This window comes from Cydia strobilella, chromosome 8 (genome assembly GCF_947568885.1).
Source record: "Cydia strobilella chromosome 8, ilCydStro3.1, whole genome shotgun sequence".
In the NCBI taxonomy this organism is placed as follows: Eukaryota; Metazoa; Arthropoda; class Insecta; order Lepidoptera; family Tortricidae; genus Cydia; species Cydia strobilella.
Genome location: NC_086048.1, coordinates 7,949,791 through 7,968,385, shown reverse-complemented (window position 1 = coordinate 7,968,385; position 18,595 = coordinate 7,949,791). Strand labels below are relative to the sequence as shown.

The window sequence follows — 18,595 nt, the reverse complement described above, 5'->3', positions numbered from 1 at the left end:
GATGGGAAACGGGATTTTTTTAAGTTGTTTATTCTGGTTGAAAGCTTTTTTTGCCATAGAAATCCTTGCAACGATGTCTGGTGTGCACCTGGAGTCCCTGGTAACTAAGCTGCCTAAATATTTAAAACGTTCAACCTGCTGAATTGGGATGTTGTTGAGAACTACCTATCGAAGGATGATTAGTTTGTGTGTAAGTGCGTTTTGAAGTTGTAAGAGGAGTCTTAGTTTTCTTTATGTTTATTGTCCAGCATTGTTAACATTAGATATTCTAGTTGAGCTAAATGAAGCAGAGTTTCTGCACACGCTACGATGTCGTCTGCAAATCGTATTAAATGTATTTTGTCTCCACTGATTTTACCCCTTCCATGTCTGTTTCAACAATTTTTCGTATAGAGTATTCTATATATATATTAAATATTAAAGGTGAAAGTGGACACCCCTGTCGCCCTCCTTGTCTAATCCTTGCATTCCCAATTTACTCTCCCACTTCCATCAACGCCTCCTGCTCCTTGTACCTAAAGTTCATTATCCTTATCTCTATAGTCTACTCCTACTTCTTTCCAGATGCTCATAATTTTTCTCCAGTTTACTTTATCAAAGATTTTCTCAACTCTAAATCTATAAAAGCGATATGAGTGTCGAGTCCTACATCTAGCCGTCTGTATACTACTAATATAAGAGCTAGTATACTTTCTGGTACCTTTGCTTTCACGGAAACCATATTGGTCGGGGCCTAAGTAGTTCTCTGATATGGGTCTGATATGGGCCTAGTTGACTACGGAACCTTAAAAAAAAGTACCTAGAATTGTAAGTAAAATATAAAAGCAATAATATTCGCAGCACGAGCTTCGGATTAAAGAGGTCTCTTTCAGAAGGGACGAAGTTTCCTGGGCGAGAAGCACTAAGCTCAGTTTGAGGGACCGACCGGCTACAGCTGGCTCACAATGAAGAGTTCGAAGAATTCATTCCGGGTTAGAGTTAAGTCGACAGGTTTTATGAAAATAGGCGATATTGAACACGTGTCAGGAGTGTCAGGACTAAGGCGTATTCTACGCCGTGAATTAAATTATTAATTTGAATGTGCAGGATATGCGATTTCATGCGCGCAATTACATTTAACGGCCATAAAAGTATAGCGTTTTTTGTCTGCGTTATGTTAAGGCAAGACTGGCAAGAGAGCAACACAACCAAAGCCGGTTGAAATGTGTTGGCATCAAAACAAATGTGTGGGATTGCGCTTTATATAGCTAACTTATATTAAATAAAACATAACAATATTTAAAGCACGAGAAGCACTGGTGGCCTAGCGGTAAGAGCATGCGACTTTCAATCCGGAGGTCGCGGATTCAAAACCCGGCTCGTACCAATGAGTTTTTCGGAACTTATGTACGAAAATATGTGCCATTTTCAACCAAAAGGGTACTTATTGTCGCTTGTCAGCAAGGCGCTATTTCCATATAGCTTCAATTAGAAATCAACCTTATCAACAAGCGATAATGTGGTACCTTTTGGTTGAAAACGTCACATATCATTTGATATTTACCAGTCGCTTTTCGGTGAAGGAAAACATCGTGAGGAAACCGGACTAATCCCAATAAGGCCTAGTTTACCCTCTGGGTTGAAAGGTCAGATGGCAGTCGCTTTCGTAAAAACTAGTGCCTACGTCAATTCTTAGGATCAGTTGTCAAGCGGACCCCAGGCTCCCATGAGCCGTGGCAAAATACCGGTATAACGCGAGGAAGATGAGATGATGAATAATTAAAGCACGAGCTTCAAATTAAAAGGGTTTCTTCTAAAACCGACGAGTTGCGAATAAAATGATATTGTTTTTTTTAAGCACAAACGCACAAACGAATATTCGATTCATTAATAAATTATAATTGTCTAAATCTATCAAACCTGCACAGACAGACGCTTCTACGAAATCGAGGCGTAGGCGATATTGGCGAAGAAAATAAACGAAGAAGTGTAATAACAACTGCCAGAGTTATTCCTGTTCTCTTACCAAGCGCATGTAAACGTTCGCCTGGGGACATCCAGTTTAAGTGTGGCAACAGAAGCCAGAATAACTCTTCATTTGAGATCATATTTTAGAATAAGAATAAGAATAAGAATAAGAAATATTTATTAGCACAAAAAAAACAACTAAAAACAACATAAAATAACATTCATTTAGAATATAAACTAACAGAATTGTGCTAAAAGGTCCTCACTCAGCTTAATGTCCCGAAGTGAATCATAGGACTCACTACGTGACGCTGATTTTCAGTGAGGCCTGATAAAACTAAAACTAAAACTAGAACTAAAACTAACTAGGTGGCAGAAATAAGTATAAAATTAAGTATGTAACAAATTAATGAATTGCCTGTTAATTGGTGTTAGCAATTAAGCATATTCTAAAAATTATTGTCATTACATTTTATCCAGCCGCTATACATAGTCTAACTGTTGGAACTTATTTCCACGCAGACGAAGTCGCGGGAAAAAGCTAGTCAATTAATAAAAGTTAGAAAAAAGAAATCTAAAGAACACGTCGAACACGAACGGGTGTGTATGTGTTTGTGTGTGTGCGAGTGTGACTGAGTGTGTGAGAGTGTGAGTGTGCACGGTTGCATAAGTGCTACAATTTTTGTTTGTTTAGTAGAAAATTCCGGAGTTTAACTTTAAAAGAGGTGACCGATAAACAATTTCGTACTGGTGGTGGCAAGTCGTTCCAGCACTTTGTGGCAGCAAAACGGAAGCTGCCACGAAAGGCAGCCGTGCAATGTGTTGTGCGGTGTATAAGGCGTGTTGCATAATATAATTATATAATTTAATTATATAATATTATATAATTTTTACAGTGTTATACCCGAGACAAACGCTTGTTTGAGCTCTGAAAGCAATGGAAATAAGGTATATTCAATGAATAACGATACCGCCAGCCGTAACTAGACCAAATTGCATCATTACTATTCAATAAAATTCGCGTGGGAAGCCGATGTGTTGCGTTCCTTCTCTCCATTTACACAATCAGCCTAAATTCTATCCAGCACAAACTGATCCTAACAACTCCATATTGTCCTAGACTTGATAGGCTTATGTAAACTGGTGGTACTCATCATCAATGCATAGGTGATTTTGATTATGCAACACTGATTGTCCAAACACAAAATACTATTTTGTACGTTTTCAATGGAGCGTGGAAATCGCTGGACCAATCAAAAGGACGGAACTGTGCCTGTCAGGGCAACGCATTGCTTGGACGCACCTTTTATATTTTCGATAGTGAAATGTACCATGTGTACTATTGTATTATATCCGGTAGAGTAATTTGCAATGGCTCAGAATGCACTTTTATTTAATACACGATAGGTTTCTGAACAAAAATTATTATTTATCCATACAGAAAAAGAAGACGTCATAACTCCTCTCCTGTTTATGGACTAAAATTTACACAAAACCTTTACAAATTATACATATAAACCATCCTCTTGAATCAATTTATCTATAAAAAAAACCGCATCAAAATCCGTTGCGTAGTTTTAAAGATCTAAGCATACATAGGGACAGACGGACAGACAGCGGAAAGCGACTTTGTTTTATACTATGTAGTGATGTCCATTTTTCTAGTACTTATTCCATTATGATGATGCCAAGTAAGACGGATAAAAATGGGATTTGAATATTACATCAAGTATTATGTATTTCAAATAATTAATCTCTTTGTCAACTACAATAAGGATTATGAGAAAAATTCAATGGGGAAAGCTTTTTAATGCTTCAAAGCAACCTTTGATGTTTTTCTGATTCAGATAATTTATTAATATAATAGTTAAAAAGTGACATATAAAGTAAAAAATCACTTGGTATATAACATTCATAAAAACGTGTGTTCATAACAGCATCTAAATATTTGCAGCCTTGTCTTTGCCATTTGCCTCTAGGCCAGGAAATAAATGCCCAAAAAAAGGTATAGAGGGAAATGCAAATGCAAAAATGAATTCAGCACCCCCGATTTATACGAAAACGTTACCAAACCCGGCCTAGCAGCTTCACCGATTTAGATAATCAAGATAAAAATGAGAGCCCTAAGTAAACTTTGAAGAGCGGATATCTCAAAAACTATACAAGATATCGAAAAACTTGACTGAATAAAACTTGTAACAAATTAAATCTCTTTTCATTTTGTATAAGTGGCCAAGTCGCTCAGACGCATAGTATCCGATATAATCGAAAAACCGAAAAATGGAACCTTCAAACCCCCCTCTCCCCCCCCAGCACCAGGGTTATGGCCGGGGACTTTTGATATGTTCATCTCCTAACTAGTCCAAACAAGGCTACGAAGTAAAAAATTGTGTTCCTTGCATTTCCCTCTATACCTGCTTATTGCTTGGCCTACTCTTTATGTTGTCGAGGTAATTTAACATTTTTTTATAATTGCAATAAACAATTAAACATACAATACATTATGATTTACAATTATATATATAATTGTACATTAAATGTATGGTACATTTAAAAAAACTAACATCTATAAAATAAAACCTAATTAAAACTAAAAACTTATACTAAATCAAATTAAAATAGGTACGTCTAAGAAATTTGAGCCCTTTGACATGGTGCCGAGGATGCTGGCAGCATTTCCCCGCCGTATTGCGATGCTAATACGTTGTGCGAGAAAGCTGCCAACTCTTCGGTCACCAGTGAAGTCGACCAGTCATTTCGATAGCTCTTTAAGAAGCTGTACAGCATTAGGTTAGGACCCCACGGGCCAAGGGTTTCAACCCCAAATAGCATAAAAATATATACTTAGTTGTCATCTTATTTTGAAAAAAATATTAATTAGTAATCACATATTTCAAACATTAATAAAAGTTTAAATAAGTACTTACATTGTAAATAGAACATAAACAAAATAAAGGCGATATTTTACGTTTGAAACACCAGGCGTGCACTGACAGAAGTCGAGGATAACATTGTAGATGCTGCTGGTTTATTGCTTCGAAATATATAGAAATTACATATAAATATTTAAGGTTATTTATGCCAGCAACAATACATTACGCGACCATTCATGTACAATTGCAAGCCTAGTGAACTGTGCTTTCTACATTACAACCATATACAACTTAGCCCGGGAGCGTTGACCCGACAAACAAATAGTCCATACGTGTGCTTTCGATCATTCACGAACAACTTAATACAATGTATTTTTACGATAAATATTATTGTAAGCACATTAACGGATAGATGTCCTACTTAAAAACGGTTAAAGTGCTTTTAATAGCTGTTATTGTGAGTACATTTAACATCTGTTTTCATTTTTAATTATCTGCTAAATATTACACAAATTCTTAATTTCATTGATATATTTTTCGGCGACATAAATTACAATGACAATGTTCACGTTTTTTAGGGTTCCGTACCTCAAAAGGAAAAAACGGAACCCTTATAGGATCACTCGTGCGTCAGTCTGTCTGTATGTCCGTCTGTCACAGCCTATTTTCTCCAAAACTACTAGGCCAATTAAGTTGAAATTTGGTATACATATGTAATTTTGTGACCCAAAGACGGACATGTAACGTAAACAAATGAATTTTAAACACGGGGGCCACTTTGGGGGGGTAAATGAGAAAATTTCAAAAAAAGTTTAAAACTATATCGTGTTACATATCAAATGAAAGAGCTCATTGTGATAATCTCAAATATATATTTTTTATAATTTTAAGATAAACAGTTTAGAAGTTATTCAAGAAAATAAGCAAAAAACGACCATTCCCCCCCCCCCCCCCCCCACCTTTATCTCCGACACTACTGGGTCAAAAAATTTGAAAAAAATACACAAAATAGGTCTTTACCTATAGATTACAGGAAACCCTATTAGAAATGTGCAGTCAAGCGTGAGTCGGACTTAAACTTAGTTTTTGATCCGACCCCTACGGGTTTTTTAAAGCCATTTCACATGAAAAATACATTATTTAAATTGTGTAATGTACGGAACCCTTGGAACGCGAGTCCGACTCGCACTTGACCGGTGTTTTTTTGCAAACGGCTTGTTACCATTAAAGTAAGACTTTTGTTTACCATTTTGTTAGTCGTAGGTACTAAAATGCTCAAACATTTCTTAATTCCTTGGAAATTTAACGTTGGCGGCTTCTAAAGCTGCTGTGCACAGTAAGCTGCAGAGATAACACTGACTGGGGGGGGGGGGGGTCAGTTTTATGCACCCTGCACTTATTCTGTGCGTTGGTGTTTTATTTTCATTCAATATTGCATGTCTCGTTTTTAGGGTCCCGTACCTCAAAAGGAAAAAACGGAACCCTTATAGGATCAGTCGTGCGTCTGTCTGTCTGTCCGTCTGTCACAGCCTATTTTCTCCGAAACTACTGGACCTATTAAGTTGAAATTTGGTATACATATGTAAGTTTGTGATCCAAAGACGGACATGTAACGTAAACAAATGAATTTTAAACACGGGGGCCACTTTTGGGGGGTAAATGAGAAAATTAAAAAATAAACTTTTTCAAACTATATCGTGTTACATATCAAATGAAAGAGCTCATTGTGAGAATCTCAAATATATATTTTTTTATAATTTTATGATAAACAGTTTAGAAGTTATTCAAGAAAATAGGCAAAAAACGACCATTCCCCCTTTATCTCCGAAAGTACTAGGTCTAAAACTTTGAAAAAAATACACAAAATAGATCTTTACCTATAGATTACAGGAAAACCTATTAGAAATGTGCAGTCAAGCGTGAGTCGGATTTAATTACTTAGTTTTTGATCCGGCCCCTACGGGTTTTTTAAATACATTTCACTCACGTTTCACATAAAAAATACATTGTTTAAATTATGTCATGTACGGAACGCTTGGAACGCGAGTCCGACTCGCACTTGGCCGGTTTTTAACCCACGATCTAGGTTAGGATGAAAAAGACAATGTCTGTGTGCGGCGGAGCCATAGCTGCCCTAAAAGGATGGCTAATTTGATCAATATAACCTTTTAAGCGGATTTACGAAAATATGAAATATGAGAAGGAATCGCCAGCGGCTTTCAAATAAAAAAAAAGAATGTATTACCAACAGTCGTAAATTTAATCTAAATAATAACAATAAAAGCAGAAAATATTTCTATATTCTGGAGCGATTGTACACTCAATATCAACGGACTACAAAAAAAAACTTTCAAATACTTTCAATAATATTCCAATATCTTTCAGAGAGGGTCTCTTTATCATAATCTTTGGGAATACCAGAGGGCCGAAACGCAAGATCCTCATGTCGGCACAAAACTTGCCAACTAAGCGAAGATATTCAAAATATTTGGGTCAAATCAAATATTCAATGGTCCAATCAACATTCACAGACATCTTGTTTTAATAAAGAGGTTAGAATTTATATCTTAATTTACCTATGAATGTGTGGCAATTTACATAATTTGGGTAATGCTCTCTCAGAATCACCTAACCTATACTACGTTTAGTTACCTCTTATAGTAAATACCATGTAAGTAAAATAGATTTGATTATGTGATCAACAGATAGGTATGTATATTCGTATTCATAGAGATATATTTATTTGAAAAACATGAATTTTAGTATACAGTTTGATCGGGTTTATTTCATTCGGCGATCAAACATGAAACACTTTTAGTTACATGTTTAGACTGCCCCCCTTAAAACTATAATTTTATATTATAGTTTTAGTGGACTTTGATAACGAAACTATAAGGGTTCCGTTTTTACCATTCTGGTTAAGGAACCCCAAAAATAATCACATGAAACTATGTTTCTGAAAAGTTGCATTATTTACGGGTAGCTCCTAAACTCCCTAAAGGGTCTGAGATGTACTACTTATTTTCTTCATCCTGACGTTCCATTCGATTCAGCTTGTAAACTTCAGTCCCACGGGGGTTCCCGGCTGACACCTAGTTATAGAACTATTGTTCTTACTGAGACATCGTAACTGAATTGATAACGTGTTTCAAATTCTAATATGTATCTAGGTACCTAGCGTTATATTTTTAGCCAATCAGGATTGACAAAAGTACCTACCTTCTACCGTGGAGAACCCGAGTTTCGCCCAACTTCATCCAATGTTAAATACAGCGATTTTTAAAAATAACTGGTTTTGATTTTTGTTATTAGCAAGGTGCAAAAGTATAAAAATACTATTGACGTCGACTGTACATTATAGTGTGTGTGTGTGTGTGTGTGTGTGTGTAGTCCAACTTACTTTACTCTTTGGTGTAGTCAATGTCTAAAATACTTACCTAAACTACAGTTCAATAGAAATGGCAAAAAGGAATACCTATTGCTTATCGCACTAACATATTCCCTTTACTATAATTCGTACACAAGCGTTGTAAGCAGGTCACTAACAAGAAAGGGTTATGAATTGTTAGACTAGAAGTCATCTAAATTAAATAAATATTTGCTACCAGCTAAGCTGAGAAGGCCGGTTAATAAGTTCATAAAGGCTACAAGTTCGATACGTCTCATTGACCTACTTATGTACCATACCTACCTAAAACTTATATAATTAATCGATAAAGGATTAAGGAGGTGGGTTCGTAAATTATAACAGAAAGGAACGCCATGCCAGTTGAATAATAAATGTGCAAGCCTTTCGTGTGTATGTCATAAGCTCGTCACATTTTATATTAACAACATCAATTCGGGCTTTAATAATATAGGTTACGTATCGGTAGTTACACTACACGGTGGTCCGACGGACATGACTGTTATTAATTACTACCTACAGTACAGTTAACGACGCAATATAGGAAACTTAATACAACTTAGTTATATGCGACCTCCATCATCGCCAAGTTATTACCGACACAATCTGGCTATCGCATGTCTGGACTTTACGACCCTTACGCCTTTTTACAAGCGCCCATAAAAGAATTTCCGCCAACTCTCGAAGGAAAACCGTGACATGACTTTTTTGGGATATTAAAGTTACACAATTACCTTTCAACCCAGTCTCTAAAAGTATATTTAATATATAATTTCCTTTCAAGATATTTTTATGCTGAAGATATCTATTTTTGATTTTTCTGAACATTAGATTTTGTGTAGTTACCTGACAACTTCACCACTTCACTTGTACCATGAATCTAGTATAACTGGATCGGTCATGAGGGGTGGGGGAAAATTACCGAACGGGATAGTCTTATGTATCTTTCAGTAGGAGTAGCAGAGAAAGCGCTGTTATTGTTTGTCCTTGTCATAGTTTCACTTTTCCACCGCTGCCACAACCGAGGTTGTGGCAAACAAATAAGTACGTGACATGTCATGTTTGTTCGTTGCTTGTTTAATTATCGTTGTTTTGTATGAAATTGTGCTTTCTCTTATGAAATATAGTGATGGTTAGCGTTTTGAATGCTTGAACTTTGATAAAATACTGGTGAATTGTTCTGTAATCGGCTGTAATAGCCGCTCTGAGCAAAAATATGAGATCATAACCTTTCACACGTAAGTACGGTATTTTACACCTTCCTCTTAACGCAATATGTGAGAATAACATCGTAAAATTACGTTACACTCAAAGCAATGTAGAATCAAACGATTTCAATAAAAATATCACAATTATTTACGCAAATTAACAAAACATTATTTGTAAAATTATCCGCCCAAATTACGTAGGTAGGTAGGAGTCTGAGGTCAGCCATTTTTAAACTTCTTCTTAATTTAGCTGCATAACAATCATGTTAGGGATACCAGATGAAAATATCATAATTTTATGGGTAATTTTGACCTCGAAGTTTTTTCGTACTTCTAATTCCAAAAAATAAATAAACAAATGTTGTGAAGATTAAATGTGGTGTACATTAATTGGTGTGATTGCGATTTGTGATTTCTTTAAATTAAAACCCATAATACATTTTATTTTACGTCTTATTTACTAAACATGTTTAGTTTTGTACCACCTGCGCGAATTATAGGAGGTATTAAATTGTTCATACGCCTAAAAAGAACGGCCCATTGACATTTTATTTAACAATTTTTTAATACCGTCAAACAAGCTAACTTTGCCTCCAGGGTAATCGCCCCAACGTGATATCAAATATTGGGGTAATTTTTACCAATATGGTATCCCCACGTTTATGAAGTCATCTATGTCTATCCCTTACGGGCGCACGCGTATAGCTGGTCTATGTAATGCTAGGTCTATGACTTGTACGATCAATGCTCGGTAAGTAATCAAAGTCCAAAGATTTACAGAAAATAATCATTTAAGAGTAGGTAATTACCTAATACATAGCACTTAGGTAACGGAAATTTCAAATAGATTTTTATTTCTTTTTTGATTACGTGACATTAGAAGAAACAAATCATCCTTTTTAAAAAGTTTTGATAATATGTAAAGGTTATAAACTTAATAAAATACCTAAGATTTACCTACCATTTTTTACGGGTGTGGGCTCAACGACTTTCCTCCCTTTTTTATTCCTCTTGATATTACAGGTTAACTTTTCGATAGCTTTCAGTATCTTTTTGCTGACTTTATTAATAGTTCTTCGTTTCGGATCGATGTACTTTTTCGTTAGCGATTCGCCGTTGACGGTTTTTTCGCGGCCCGAGTGCGAACTGTCGTCAGATTCGGTAGCAGATGAGTCCGATACCGGATGAAAGATGTAAGGGCTGCTTGAGAAGCAAGGAGAGTTCATGGTGGCACATTAAAACACTTGTACACTATTTTTGCTAAAATGCAACCGGGGGAACGTTATTCTAACAGAGAGACACTGTTTTTTTAGGTGCTAATATGTGGGAGACACTGGGGTTTACGGAGCAACCAAACTGAGCAGAGTCTAGATGGTTGTAGGGCAAAGTCGGCATAAACACTCGATCTTAAGATTGGGCCGCTAGCGGCTGGCATGTGGAGCGTGGCGGGCGCTCCCGGCCGCACCCCGGGGACCTTGGTCCTACATCGTTTGTTCATTACGATTAATGGCATTGTTCTATGACAGGATTGGGATAATTCAAATATTAGAGCTGAAATGATGTAACGATTTCGATAGTATTAATAAATTAAGATATATTTACACTATCCGTTAGATAATAATCGGCCAACTAGATGGTGTATTCCGGCATATTCGACATAACGAACTGATCTGGATATCTACACATAAGTAGTTACCTATGTATATTATGTGTACTGACACGTAATATAAAAAAAATCAGGCAAGATCTCCAGTGTAGTCACTCGTCGCCCGGCATGATTGTCTAAATTTCCTTAGCATTTTAACTAATATCAAGAAAGACGTAGTTTCAATTTTAGTCTGTATATTCATTCACCGTTAAGAGATCGGTTTCCCAGATCGCAAAAGGTATAAGCCATCATTTATTTATTAGATTTTTTTTTTTTTTCATTTTTTTTTCAAAGGCACATAACATAACATATACATAATCAATTTCAAAATTACTCGCCAAACTGCGTATGCAGTTTGTTGGCGAGAAAGCGCTCTTTTTTACAATTTTATGCACCTACTTAAGTTGCTATCTTTTACTATGCTTACCCTAAGTTTGACATTAAAGTTAGTCTCAGAAAAAATATACCTATATAATAAAGTATCCTTTTACAAATAAATGTTTCTACCTAAAGGATACACTATGTTAAATAAACAAATATAATTTAAATAATAATACACGGTAATGTGTTGATCCTCGAAAGTATATATACTGTTCTAAGTCAGTCAAGACATAAAACCTCATCCCAAATTTATTCATTTCAAGCTTTCGAGTTATCTGCAACGTCAGAGTTAAGCCATAAACCGACAGAACGCTAACAGTGTCGTCAACAACAAAAGGAAACAATAAACATTACAGCCGAAAAAGTAATTAGGTAGGAGTGAAGATAATTTTCTGCCCCGACGCGGATAAGATAGATTTCCTCGAGGGAATGATTTCCGTTTCAATGACTTCTTAAAAAAACTATTACAGCATTTGTTGGAATAAATGAGGTCTTTGTGGACGGATGACGCTACTTTATTTTTGGGCGTTATGTAAACAAAAGTGGCTGAAATTGTTAATACCTACAATAAACGTTTAGATCTTTCCAGAACGCGTCAAATCTACTTATCTTTGTCAGACTGAGAATTCATAGTTATTTATCTAATTACGTATTCACCATCTTTCTCGCGTTCTCCCGGCTTTTTGCCACGGCTCATGGGATCCAGGATTCCGTTAGGCAACTAATGTCAAGAATTGGCGTAGGAACTAGTTTTTACGAAAGCGACTGGCATTTGAACTTCAACCCAGAGGGGAAACTATTAGGCTTTATTGCTGTGATATTTTCCTTCACCGAAAAGCGACTGGTAAATATCTGATTACCGTGGAATGGGTTACTTTGATTCCTGGATTTACTTTGATAAAAACTTTACTTCATGTTCAAACTCGAATATTACGCTTTCTGAACGCAACATTTGTTTTTTTTTTACGGTTGGCAAGATTGAATCTCAGTTTGTGATTTGTGTCCATGGGATCAAGCCCGTCGATCGATATTCGTTTTGTGTACCCGTTGTGTGTTGCCTGTATAACTTCTAATGTACAATGTTCTACATAGTAAATACATAAATTTCGATTCTTGTTGCAGATCATAATCATGGCGGCCATTTGTATTTTATCGGTTTTTATGGCATGGGGTGTCATTGATCGCTATAAGGGTTTACTTTGATCACTGATCAATGACAACCGAAGACATATAGTTTTTTTAGATTATTTATATATTGAAGGTTTCTTAGCAGATTTTTGTATTATTGTTTTAGAATAATGCCTCAGTATATCGGAACTATCCTGAAAAAGTTTTAAACCGGGCTGTGACAGAAGTGGTCGAAGGCAGGCTGTCGATACGCTAAGCATCCGAACATCATCGTATTATTGATTATGATTACATGGTTTTATTGTTTAATTATGCTTCTTACTTTAAATAAGTAAAACATGAGACTGTTTTGCAATAAAGTAATTTTTTCCTAAACTATCCTGGTTTTTCTTTGTCAAAGTAACCCAAAATGCAAACAAAATCCTTATAAATCCTAAACCTGCGAAAGGATTTTTTAATGTTTTGAAGTTTTACTCCCTGGGTTTACTATCGAATTCCGTCGAAAAAAGGGGGGTATCAAAACAACCCCGTTGATCACCACTTAATTTTTTTTTAATTCAAGATACATTATTTAAAAAAAACTGTTATTAGTGAAATCGATAGAGGAGCAAAAACCGATATTGCCATATTTTTAGATTTCATATTCGGGAGATAATATATATTAATTTTGAAATTGATCAAAGTATTTCACAGTATATCGTACATAAGTTTCGAAAAACTTATTGGTACAAGCTGGGGTCCAACCCGCAACCCCCAGATTGAAAGTCGTACGGTCTTATCGCTAGGCTACCAGGAGCCAGATTCAGATTTAACAATTTGTTACGTTTTGATCTTATTTTGATACGATCTTGAAGATCACTCACGCTGATTGCTGCATGCGAAATAAAGTGAAAATTGTGCGTGAGATCCGCGCTAATCACCAAGACGATCGACAAGGTCGCATATATCAAAACCAATTCAAACCGATAACAAAACTGTACAGTAATGATTTTGATTTTTTTAATTTAATTTTAACATAATTAACATCTTCCCGTACTAGTTTTGATACAAAAAGACGAACATTTCCGAGTATATTGGAGAAAATAATATTTACTTACTTATTAAGTTTCAAACCGAAAATCCTTTAAAATATGATCAGAGTACAAAATTTGAATAAAGTACCCAAAAATTAAAAATCACCAAAGAGGCTTCTCAAAAATAAAATTAATAATTACCTCATAAAATAGTTAATTAACTCCCTATGTAACGCCTGAAAGCAGTATGAAGGCAAACGTTCGTATCTGTTGCTATAAAAACTCCAATAGGCGTCTGAATATATTTATTTCTTAAATACGTCCAAATATTTGCAAACATATATCAGATAATTAGACCCGGTTTAGTATATTTTGGAAACAAAATTGCATTCGTAATTATTAAGGTTATTCAGAAAATACTTTAGAAACATCTCTCGAAAACCGAATGGCAATTCCAAATCTGCAGCAATAAATGCATCTGCAAATTGCCAAAATCTGTTCAAAAGGTATACTGCTACTTTCAAAGAGTATGCAGAGAACTCATTAATATTTCAATGCCTTTTACCCGGTAGGTAGGACTTTTTTTCTGAAAACGAATGCGGTGATCTGCATTCAAACGCGCCTCTCAGCCACTACTCTGATAGCTCTTTAAACAAGTCTGGAACAGTTCTTGTACTCGTACTCACACGTGACTCGTAACTTGGGAGGTTTTAGCGAATGAACTTTCTTAAAGTTCTACTAATGATGCGTCTTACAACTTGACAGGTTCTCTAGAAGCTAATATGCGCTACACTACATAGTCAAAACATGATATCTGAATAAGCAGGTCGATTAATGCAATAATAAAAGCTAAGAGTAATTATACAGATACTTCAATAATTTTAAAGATATTTGGCCCTTTTTTACGCAGGGGTAAATGCATTTATGCATCTCATCCCCGGGATGGGGAAGCTCATTGGGGGGTGGTATGTGGGACTCGTTCCTCCCGTAACTTCCTCGGCTAGCCTATGGCGCTTAACCCTTTGGACGACATAAACGCCAAGAACGTTTCTTAATGTTATAACGTACGCTAATGAAGATCACTACGCCTATTTATAATCTTGGCGTGTGAGGGACATTTTTAATTATGAATTTATGACGTATAAAAGGGTTATAAAGGGGAACACCCAATAATTCCGAAATATGTTTTTCCGAATTTCATAAGCACGATTTTCATAATCCCGATTTTTTATAAGTCCGAAATATCAAAATTACGATTTTTAAAAACACGATGGAAGAAAATCACGAATGTGCTATTTCCGAAAATTTAAAATCCGATTGTCATTTTACCGAAAGCTTAAAGTTCCGATTTAACACTTTCCCGAAAAAATGTTTTTCCGAATTCTTAAATTCCGAAAAACCATTATCCGATCGGAAATAAGATAATTCGGAATTCAGAAATTCGGTCTTTTGTAAGGTCGGAAATATGAAATTCGTGATATTCAAATGAAGACACGTTTCGTTTGAGGAATTCGGTATTCAGAAATTTTGCCAGATAAGTAGGTTAGGTTAGGTTATAACTGCGACCTCGAAATAAACGAACTCTTGCCAGAAGTGGGTTAGGTTAGGTTGGAACTGTGACCCCCAAGTAAACGAACTGTTGTCAGATTCGTGAATTCGTGATTTCAAAAATCGTAAATGTAAAATTCGGCGTTTTTCACTGTCGGAATTGTTATAATCGGAACTATGTGGTTCGGAATTTAAAATTTCGGAATAATGGCAATTCGGAATTCGTGATTTCAAAAATCGTAATTGTCAAATACGGTGTTTGTCACCATCGGAATTGTTATAATCGGAATTATGTGGTTCGGAATTTACAAAATTCGGCTTTTCGGAAATATAAATCTTCGTGATTTTCATCATTCGTAATTACGACAGTCGGAATTTTGATAGGTCGAGCATTTAAAAATCGGAATAATAAAATTCGGTATTCTGAAATTCGGCATAACGTTTCTCGGAATTATGTAGTGTACCCGTTAAAAAGGGGTCGAAAGTTGGAATCCATTACAAATGCTTTGAACTTCTTAGAAATCATTATACATACATATAAGATTACAAAAATAATTATATAATTACACGAGGTAATTTAGTCAAACCCGTTCGTTATCGCTTCCGGTACAAAAGTGCCCATAATGTTCACGGCATTACCCCGCTGGACGTATAAAGGTCAAAGGGTTAAAAAAACTGTAGAAATACTTTATTATGTCATAATCAGCTTTATACTAGGCAAGTACCCATGTCTGGGTCTCGAAAGGCTACGGTATGTCGCTCCTCAAAAGTATCTCATTCTTACCGAAGCAATTGTAAATATGTTTTCAGCTATATGTTGTATTACAAAACGGTATAATTACCTAAATTATTGTTTATCTTATTTAAGCCCAGTTTATACAATTTCGTAGACTCGTATTCAAAGCTCCGATTAATCTTGAAAAATTCCGTGCAAAATGTTAAAACTTTTCACTCTAGTGCGGTCTATCTACATGTTTCGTACAAGCCCCTTTTAAAGCACTGAGTATAAATCTACGCTTTAAAAGAGGCATGTACGATAATTTAACAGTACAATTTCTCATGATTTAATGTGTACGGGCGTGTCGCCAAGGTAAATTATTGCTGCCGCCCCTGGAGCCGTGTAAACGTATATTAGTTCAAGATACGTATTGCCTCGTATCACCGATTATAAATTGTGTCGCAGGTATCTAGAAGCGTTAATTCCCGAGTAGCACTCACAAAGGTGCGTACACGCGACGTGCTTCAGACTTGAGGAAAGTCATCGACATAAATCCGTCGTATCGGAACCGGGGGCTGTAACAACCACCCCTTCCTTCCGCATAATACGTCTCGCTCAAAATTAACTGCGTTGCATACGTGACTACGGCAGAACTATGTAATATTTGATGACTTATACCTCCGGGGAGTTTCTCATCACTTGAATGCCTGACATAATGTATCATGATTCATGACTGACACCGACAACGACTAACTAGTAACTACCACTTTTGTGTTAAGGGTCAAAACTATATTTTTCTTTGTCTTCTTTCTCTCTCTTTCTTTCTTCTTATCTTTAATAAGCTTCTGTGTTTGTAAATTCAAACAAGTTATAAACTAGTGGCTCTGTGAGCTGTAGACCTCGCGAGCATAGCTTAAGATAAGATGGATGTGTAGAGCTGTCCTGCAAAAGATCAGTAGATTCGTAATGTAAAGTAACCTAGATAGCGGATGGAATGTTTATTGTTAAAAAAGATTAGAAAATAAATTAAAATTCTTGTTTGAGACTTTGACAAGGCACTGATATTTTGAGACATTAATAGTCATGTGCTCGAAGCATCCGTAATCTCGTGTTTGAAAAAAAAAACAGATAATAACTGAGATACCTACATGGTTAAAAAAACGGTTTAGTTTTCTTTTGTCTGTTAGGTGTTCTCAGAATCGCCTTCTTGCTGCCCCTCGGTCATCTAGTAAGTTCTACAACAAATCCTTCACTTTCCAGTCTGTAAGATTGTGGAATGCTTTGCCCATTGATATAAGACGTGCTCAATCCCTACCCATTTTTAAAAAACTTCTAAAAGAACACTATTTAAAATCTCTTTCTTAGTCTTGGTCCTTTCACTTACACATATATATTTTTCTTTTTGTTCACGCTACCTGGTCGTTATTCTTCTCTTGCTTGAATTCTCATTATGTATTTATGTATTTTGTGTAGGTTTATGTAGTGTATTATTGTTGCTTAAATAATATATGTAGTTTATTTTTCATTGTTTGTTATTTATATTTATTGTGTATTTGATTTGTAAACTTTACACCTTTGTTATTTTGCACTGCCCATTAACTTATTTCTAGCCAGTGAATCGCTATCTGAAGGTTGTCTAGAAGAGATCGCTTTTTAGCGATAAGTCCGCCTGTTGTTACCTACTCACTTATGTCCTGTCATTGTTTGTAACATGTATTTTTCTTTGTAGTGCACAATAAAGTATTTTATTATTATTATTATTTGTATCTCCTTCGATATCACGGGTCTATAAATCCCGGTCTTTTGATAGGCTTGCGTGGGGATATAGATCCAACACGTAGAGGCCCCTTGGAGAGCTTTAATGTCATGTAGAATTATTTTAAATTATTTAATTATTTTCGTTTCAGATATAGCAACGCATTGTTATTATTTGTCTATCATAATAAATAAATAATTATCTTATAAAACAACATTTAAAAAAGCGACTGGGACATACGCGTGTGACTAAATTAACTACTGAAAAAATTAACGCCTGGTTAAAAAGCAGAATGGAGAAAAACGCGAACGGAACAAAAGCTATTGGGGAACAAAAATTTTGGGTAGCTAATCTAAACAGTCATTGCGAAGACCGCATAGGGCCGCTTAGGGACCTCATAGCGTAAAGCAGGCGCCCTGTATATAAGACTTAAATGTTGGGCTTTACTCTAACCTACAGTGAAAAGGTTGATGTAGGTAAGGGAAAAAGGCGCCGCAGGCGCCCTGTACGTAATCTTTACAGTGTAAAAGGCGCCGCAGGCCCCCTTTACGTAAGGCGCGCTTTTGATTGTCGGGCTTCTCTCGACCCTACAGTGTAAAGCCTGTGTGTAAAATCGCGCTTCGCGCGCTTGAATGTCGGGCTTCGTCTGACCCTACAGTCTGAAGCCTGTGTGAAAGAGCGCACTTCGCACGCTTGAATGTCGGGTTTCGCCCGACCTTACAGTGTAAAGGGCGCCACAGGCGCCCTGTATGTAATCTATGAAGATTTCAACAAAAAAGATTTTAGCTATCACGGTTCATGAGACACAGTCCGGTGACAGACTGACGGACAGTGGAGTCTTAGTAATAGGGTCCCGTTTTTAAACCAACCTGTATACCTGGCTGATTTTTGAATTTCTAAAAGTATTGAAATGCTTAATAGTGGAGATATGTCGAAGGGAGCCACAAGAAATCAAGCGCACGAAACTTT

At 36.0% G+C, this 18,595-nt stretch overlaps 1 protein-coding gene across 4 annotated transcripts in view; it reads right to left on the bottom strand.

Moving 5' to 3' along the window:
* LOC134743561 (uncharacterized) overlaps positions 1–18,595 on the bottom strand; it is a 252,919-nt gene that overhangs the window by 146,151 nt on the left and 88,173 nt on the right. The window contains exon 1 of one of the 4 annotated variants that reach the window (XM_063677077.1): positions 10,396–10,680. The exons of the other annotated variants lie outside the window; for them this stretch is intronic. Coding sequence (XP_063533147.1) covers positions 10,396–10,660 — 265 coding nt within the window. The 5' untranslated portion in view covers positions 10,661–10,680. Of the gene's footprint in view, positions 1–10,395; positions 10,681–18,595 lie in introns of those variants that run through there. 4 annotated transcript variants of the gene reach the window in all.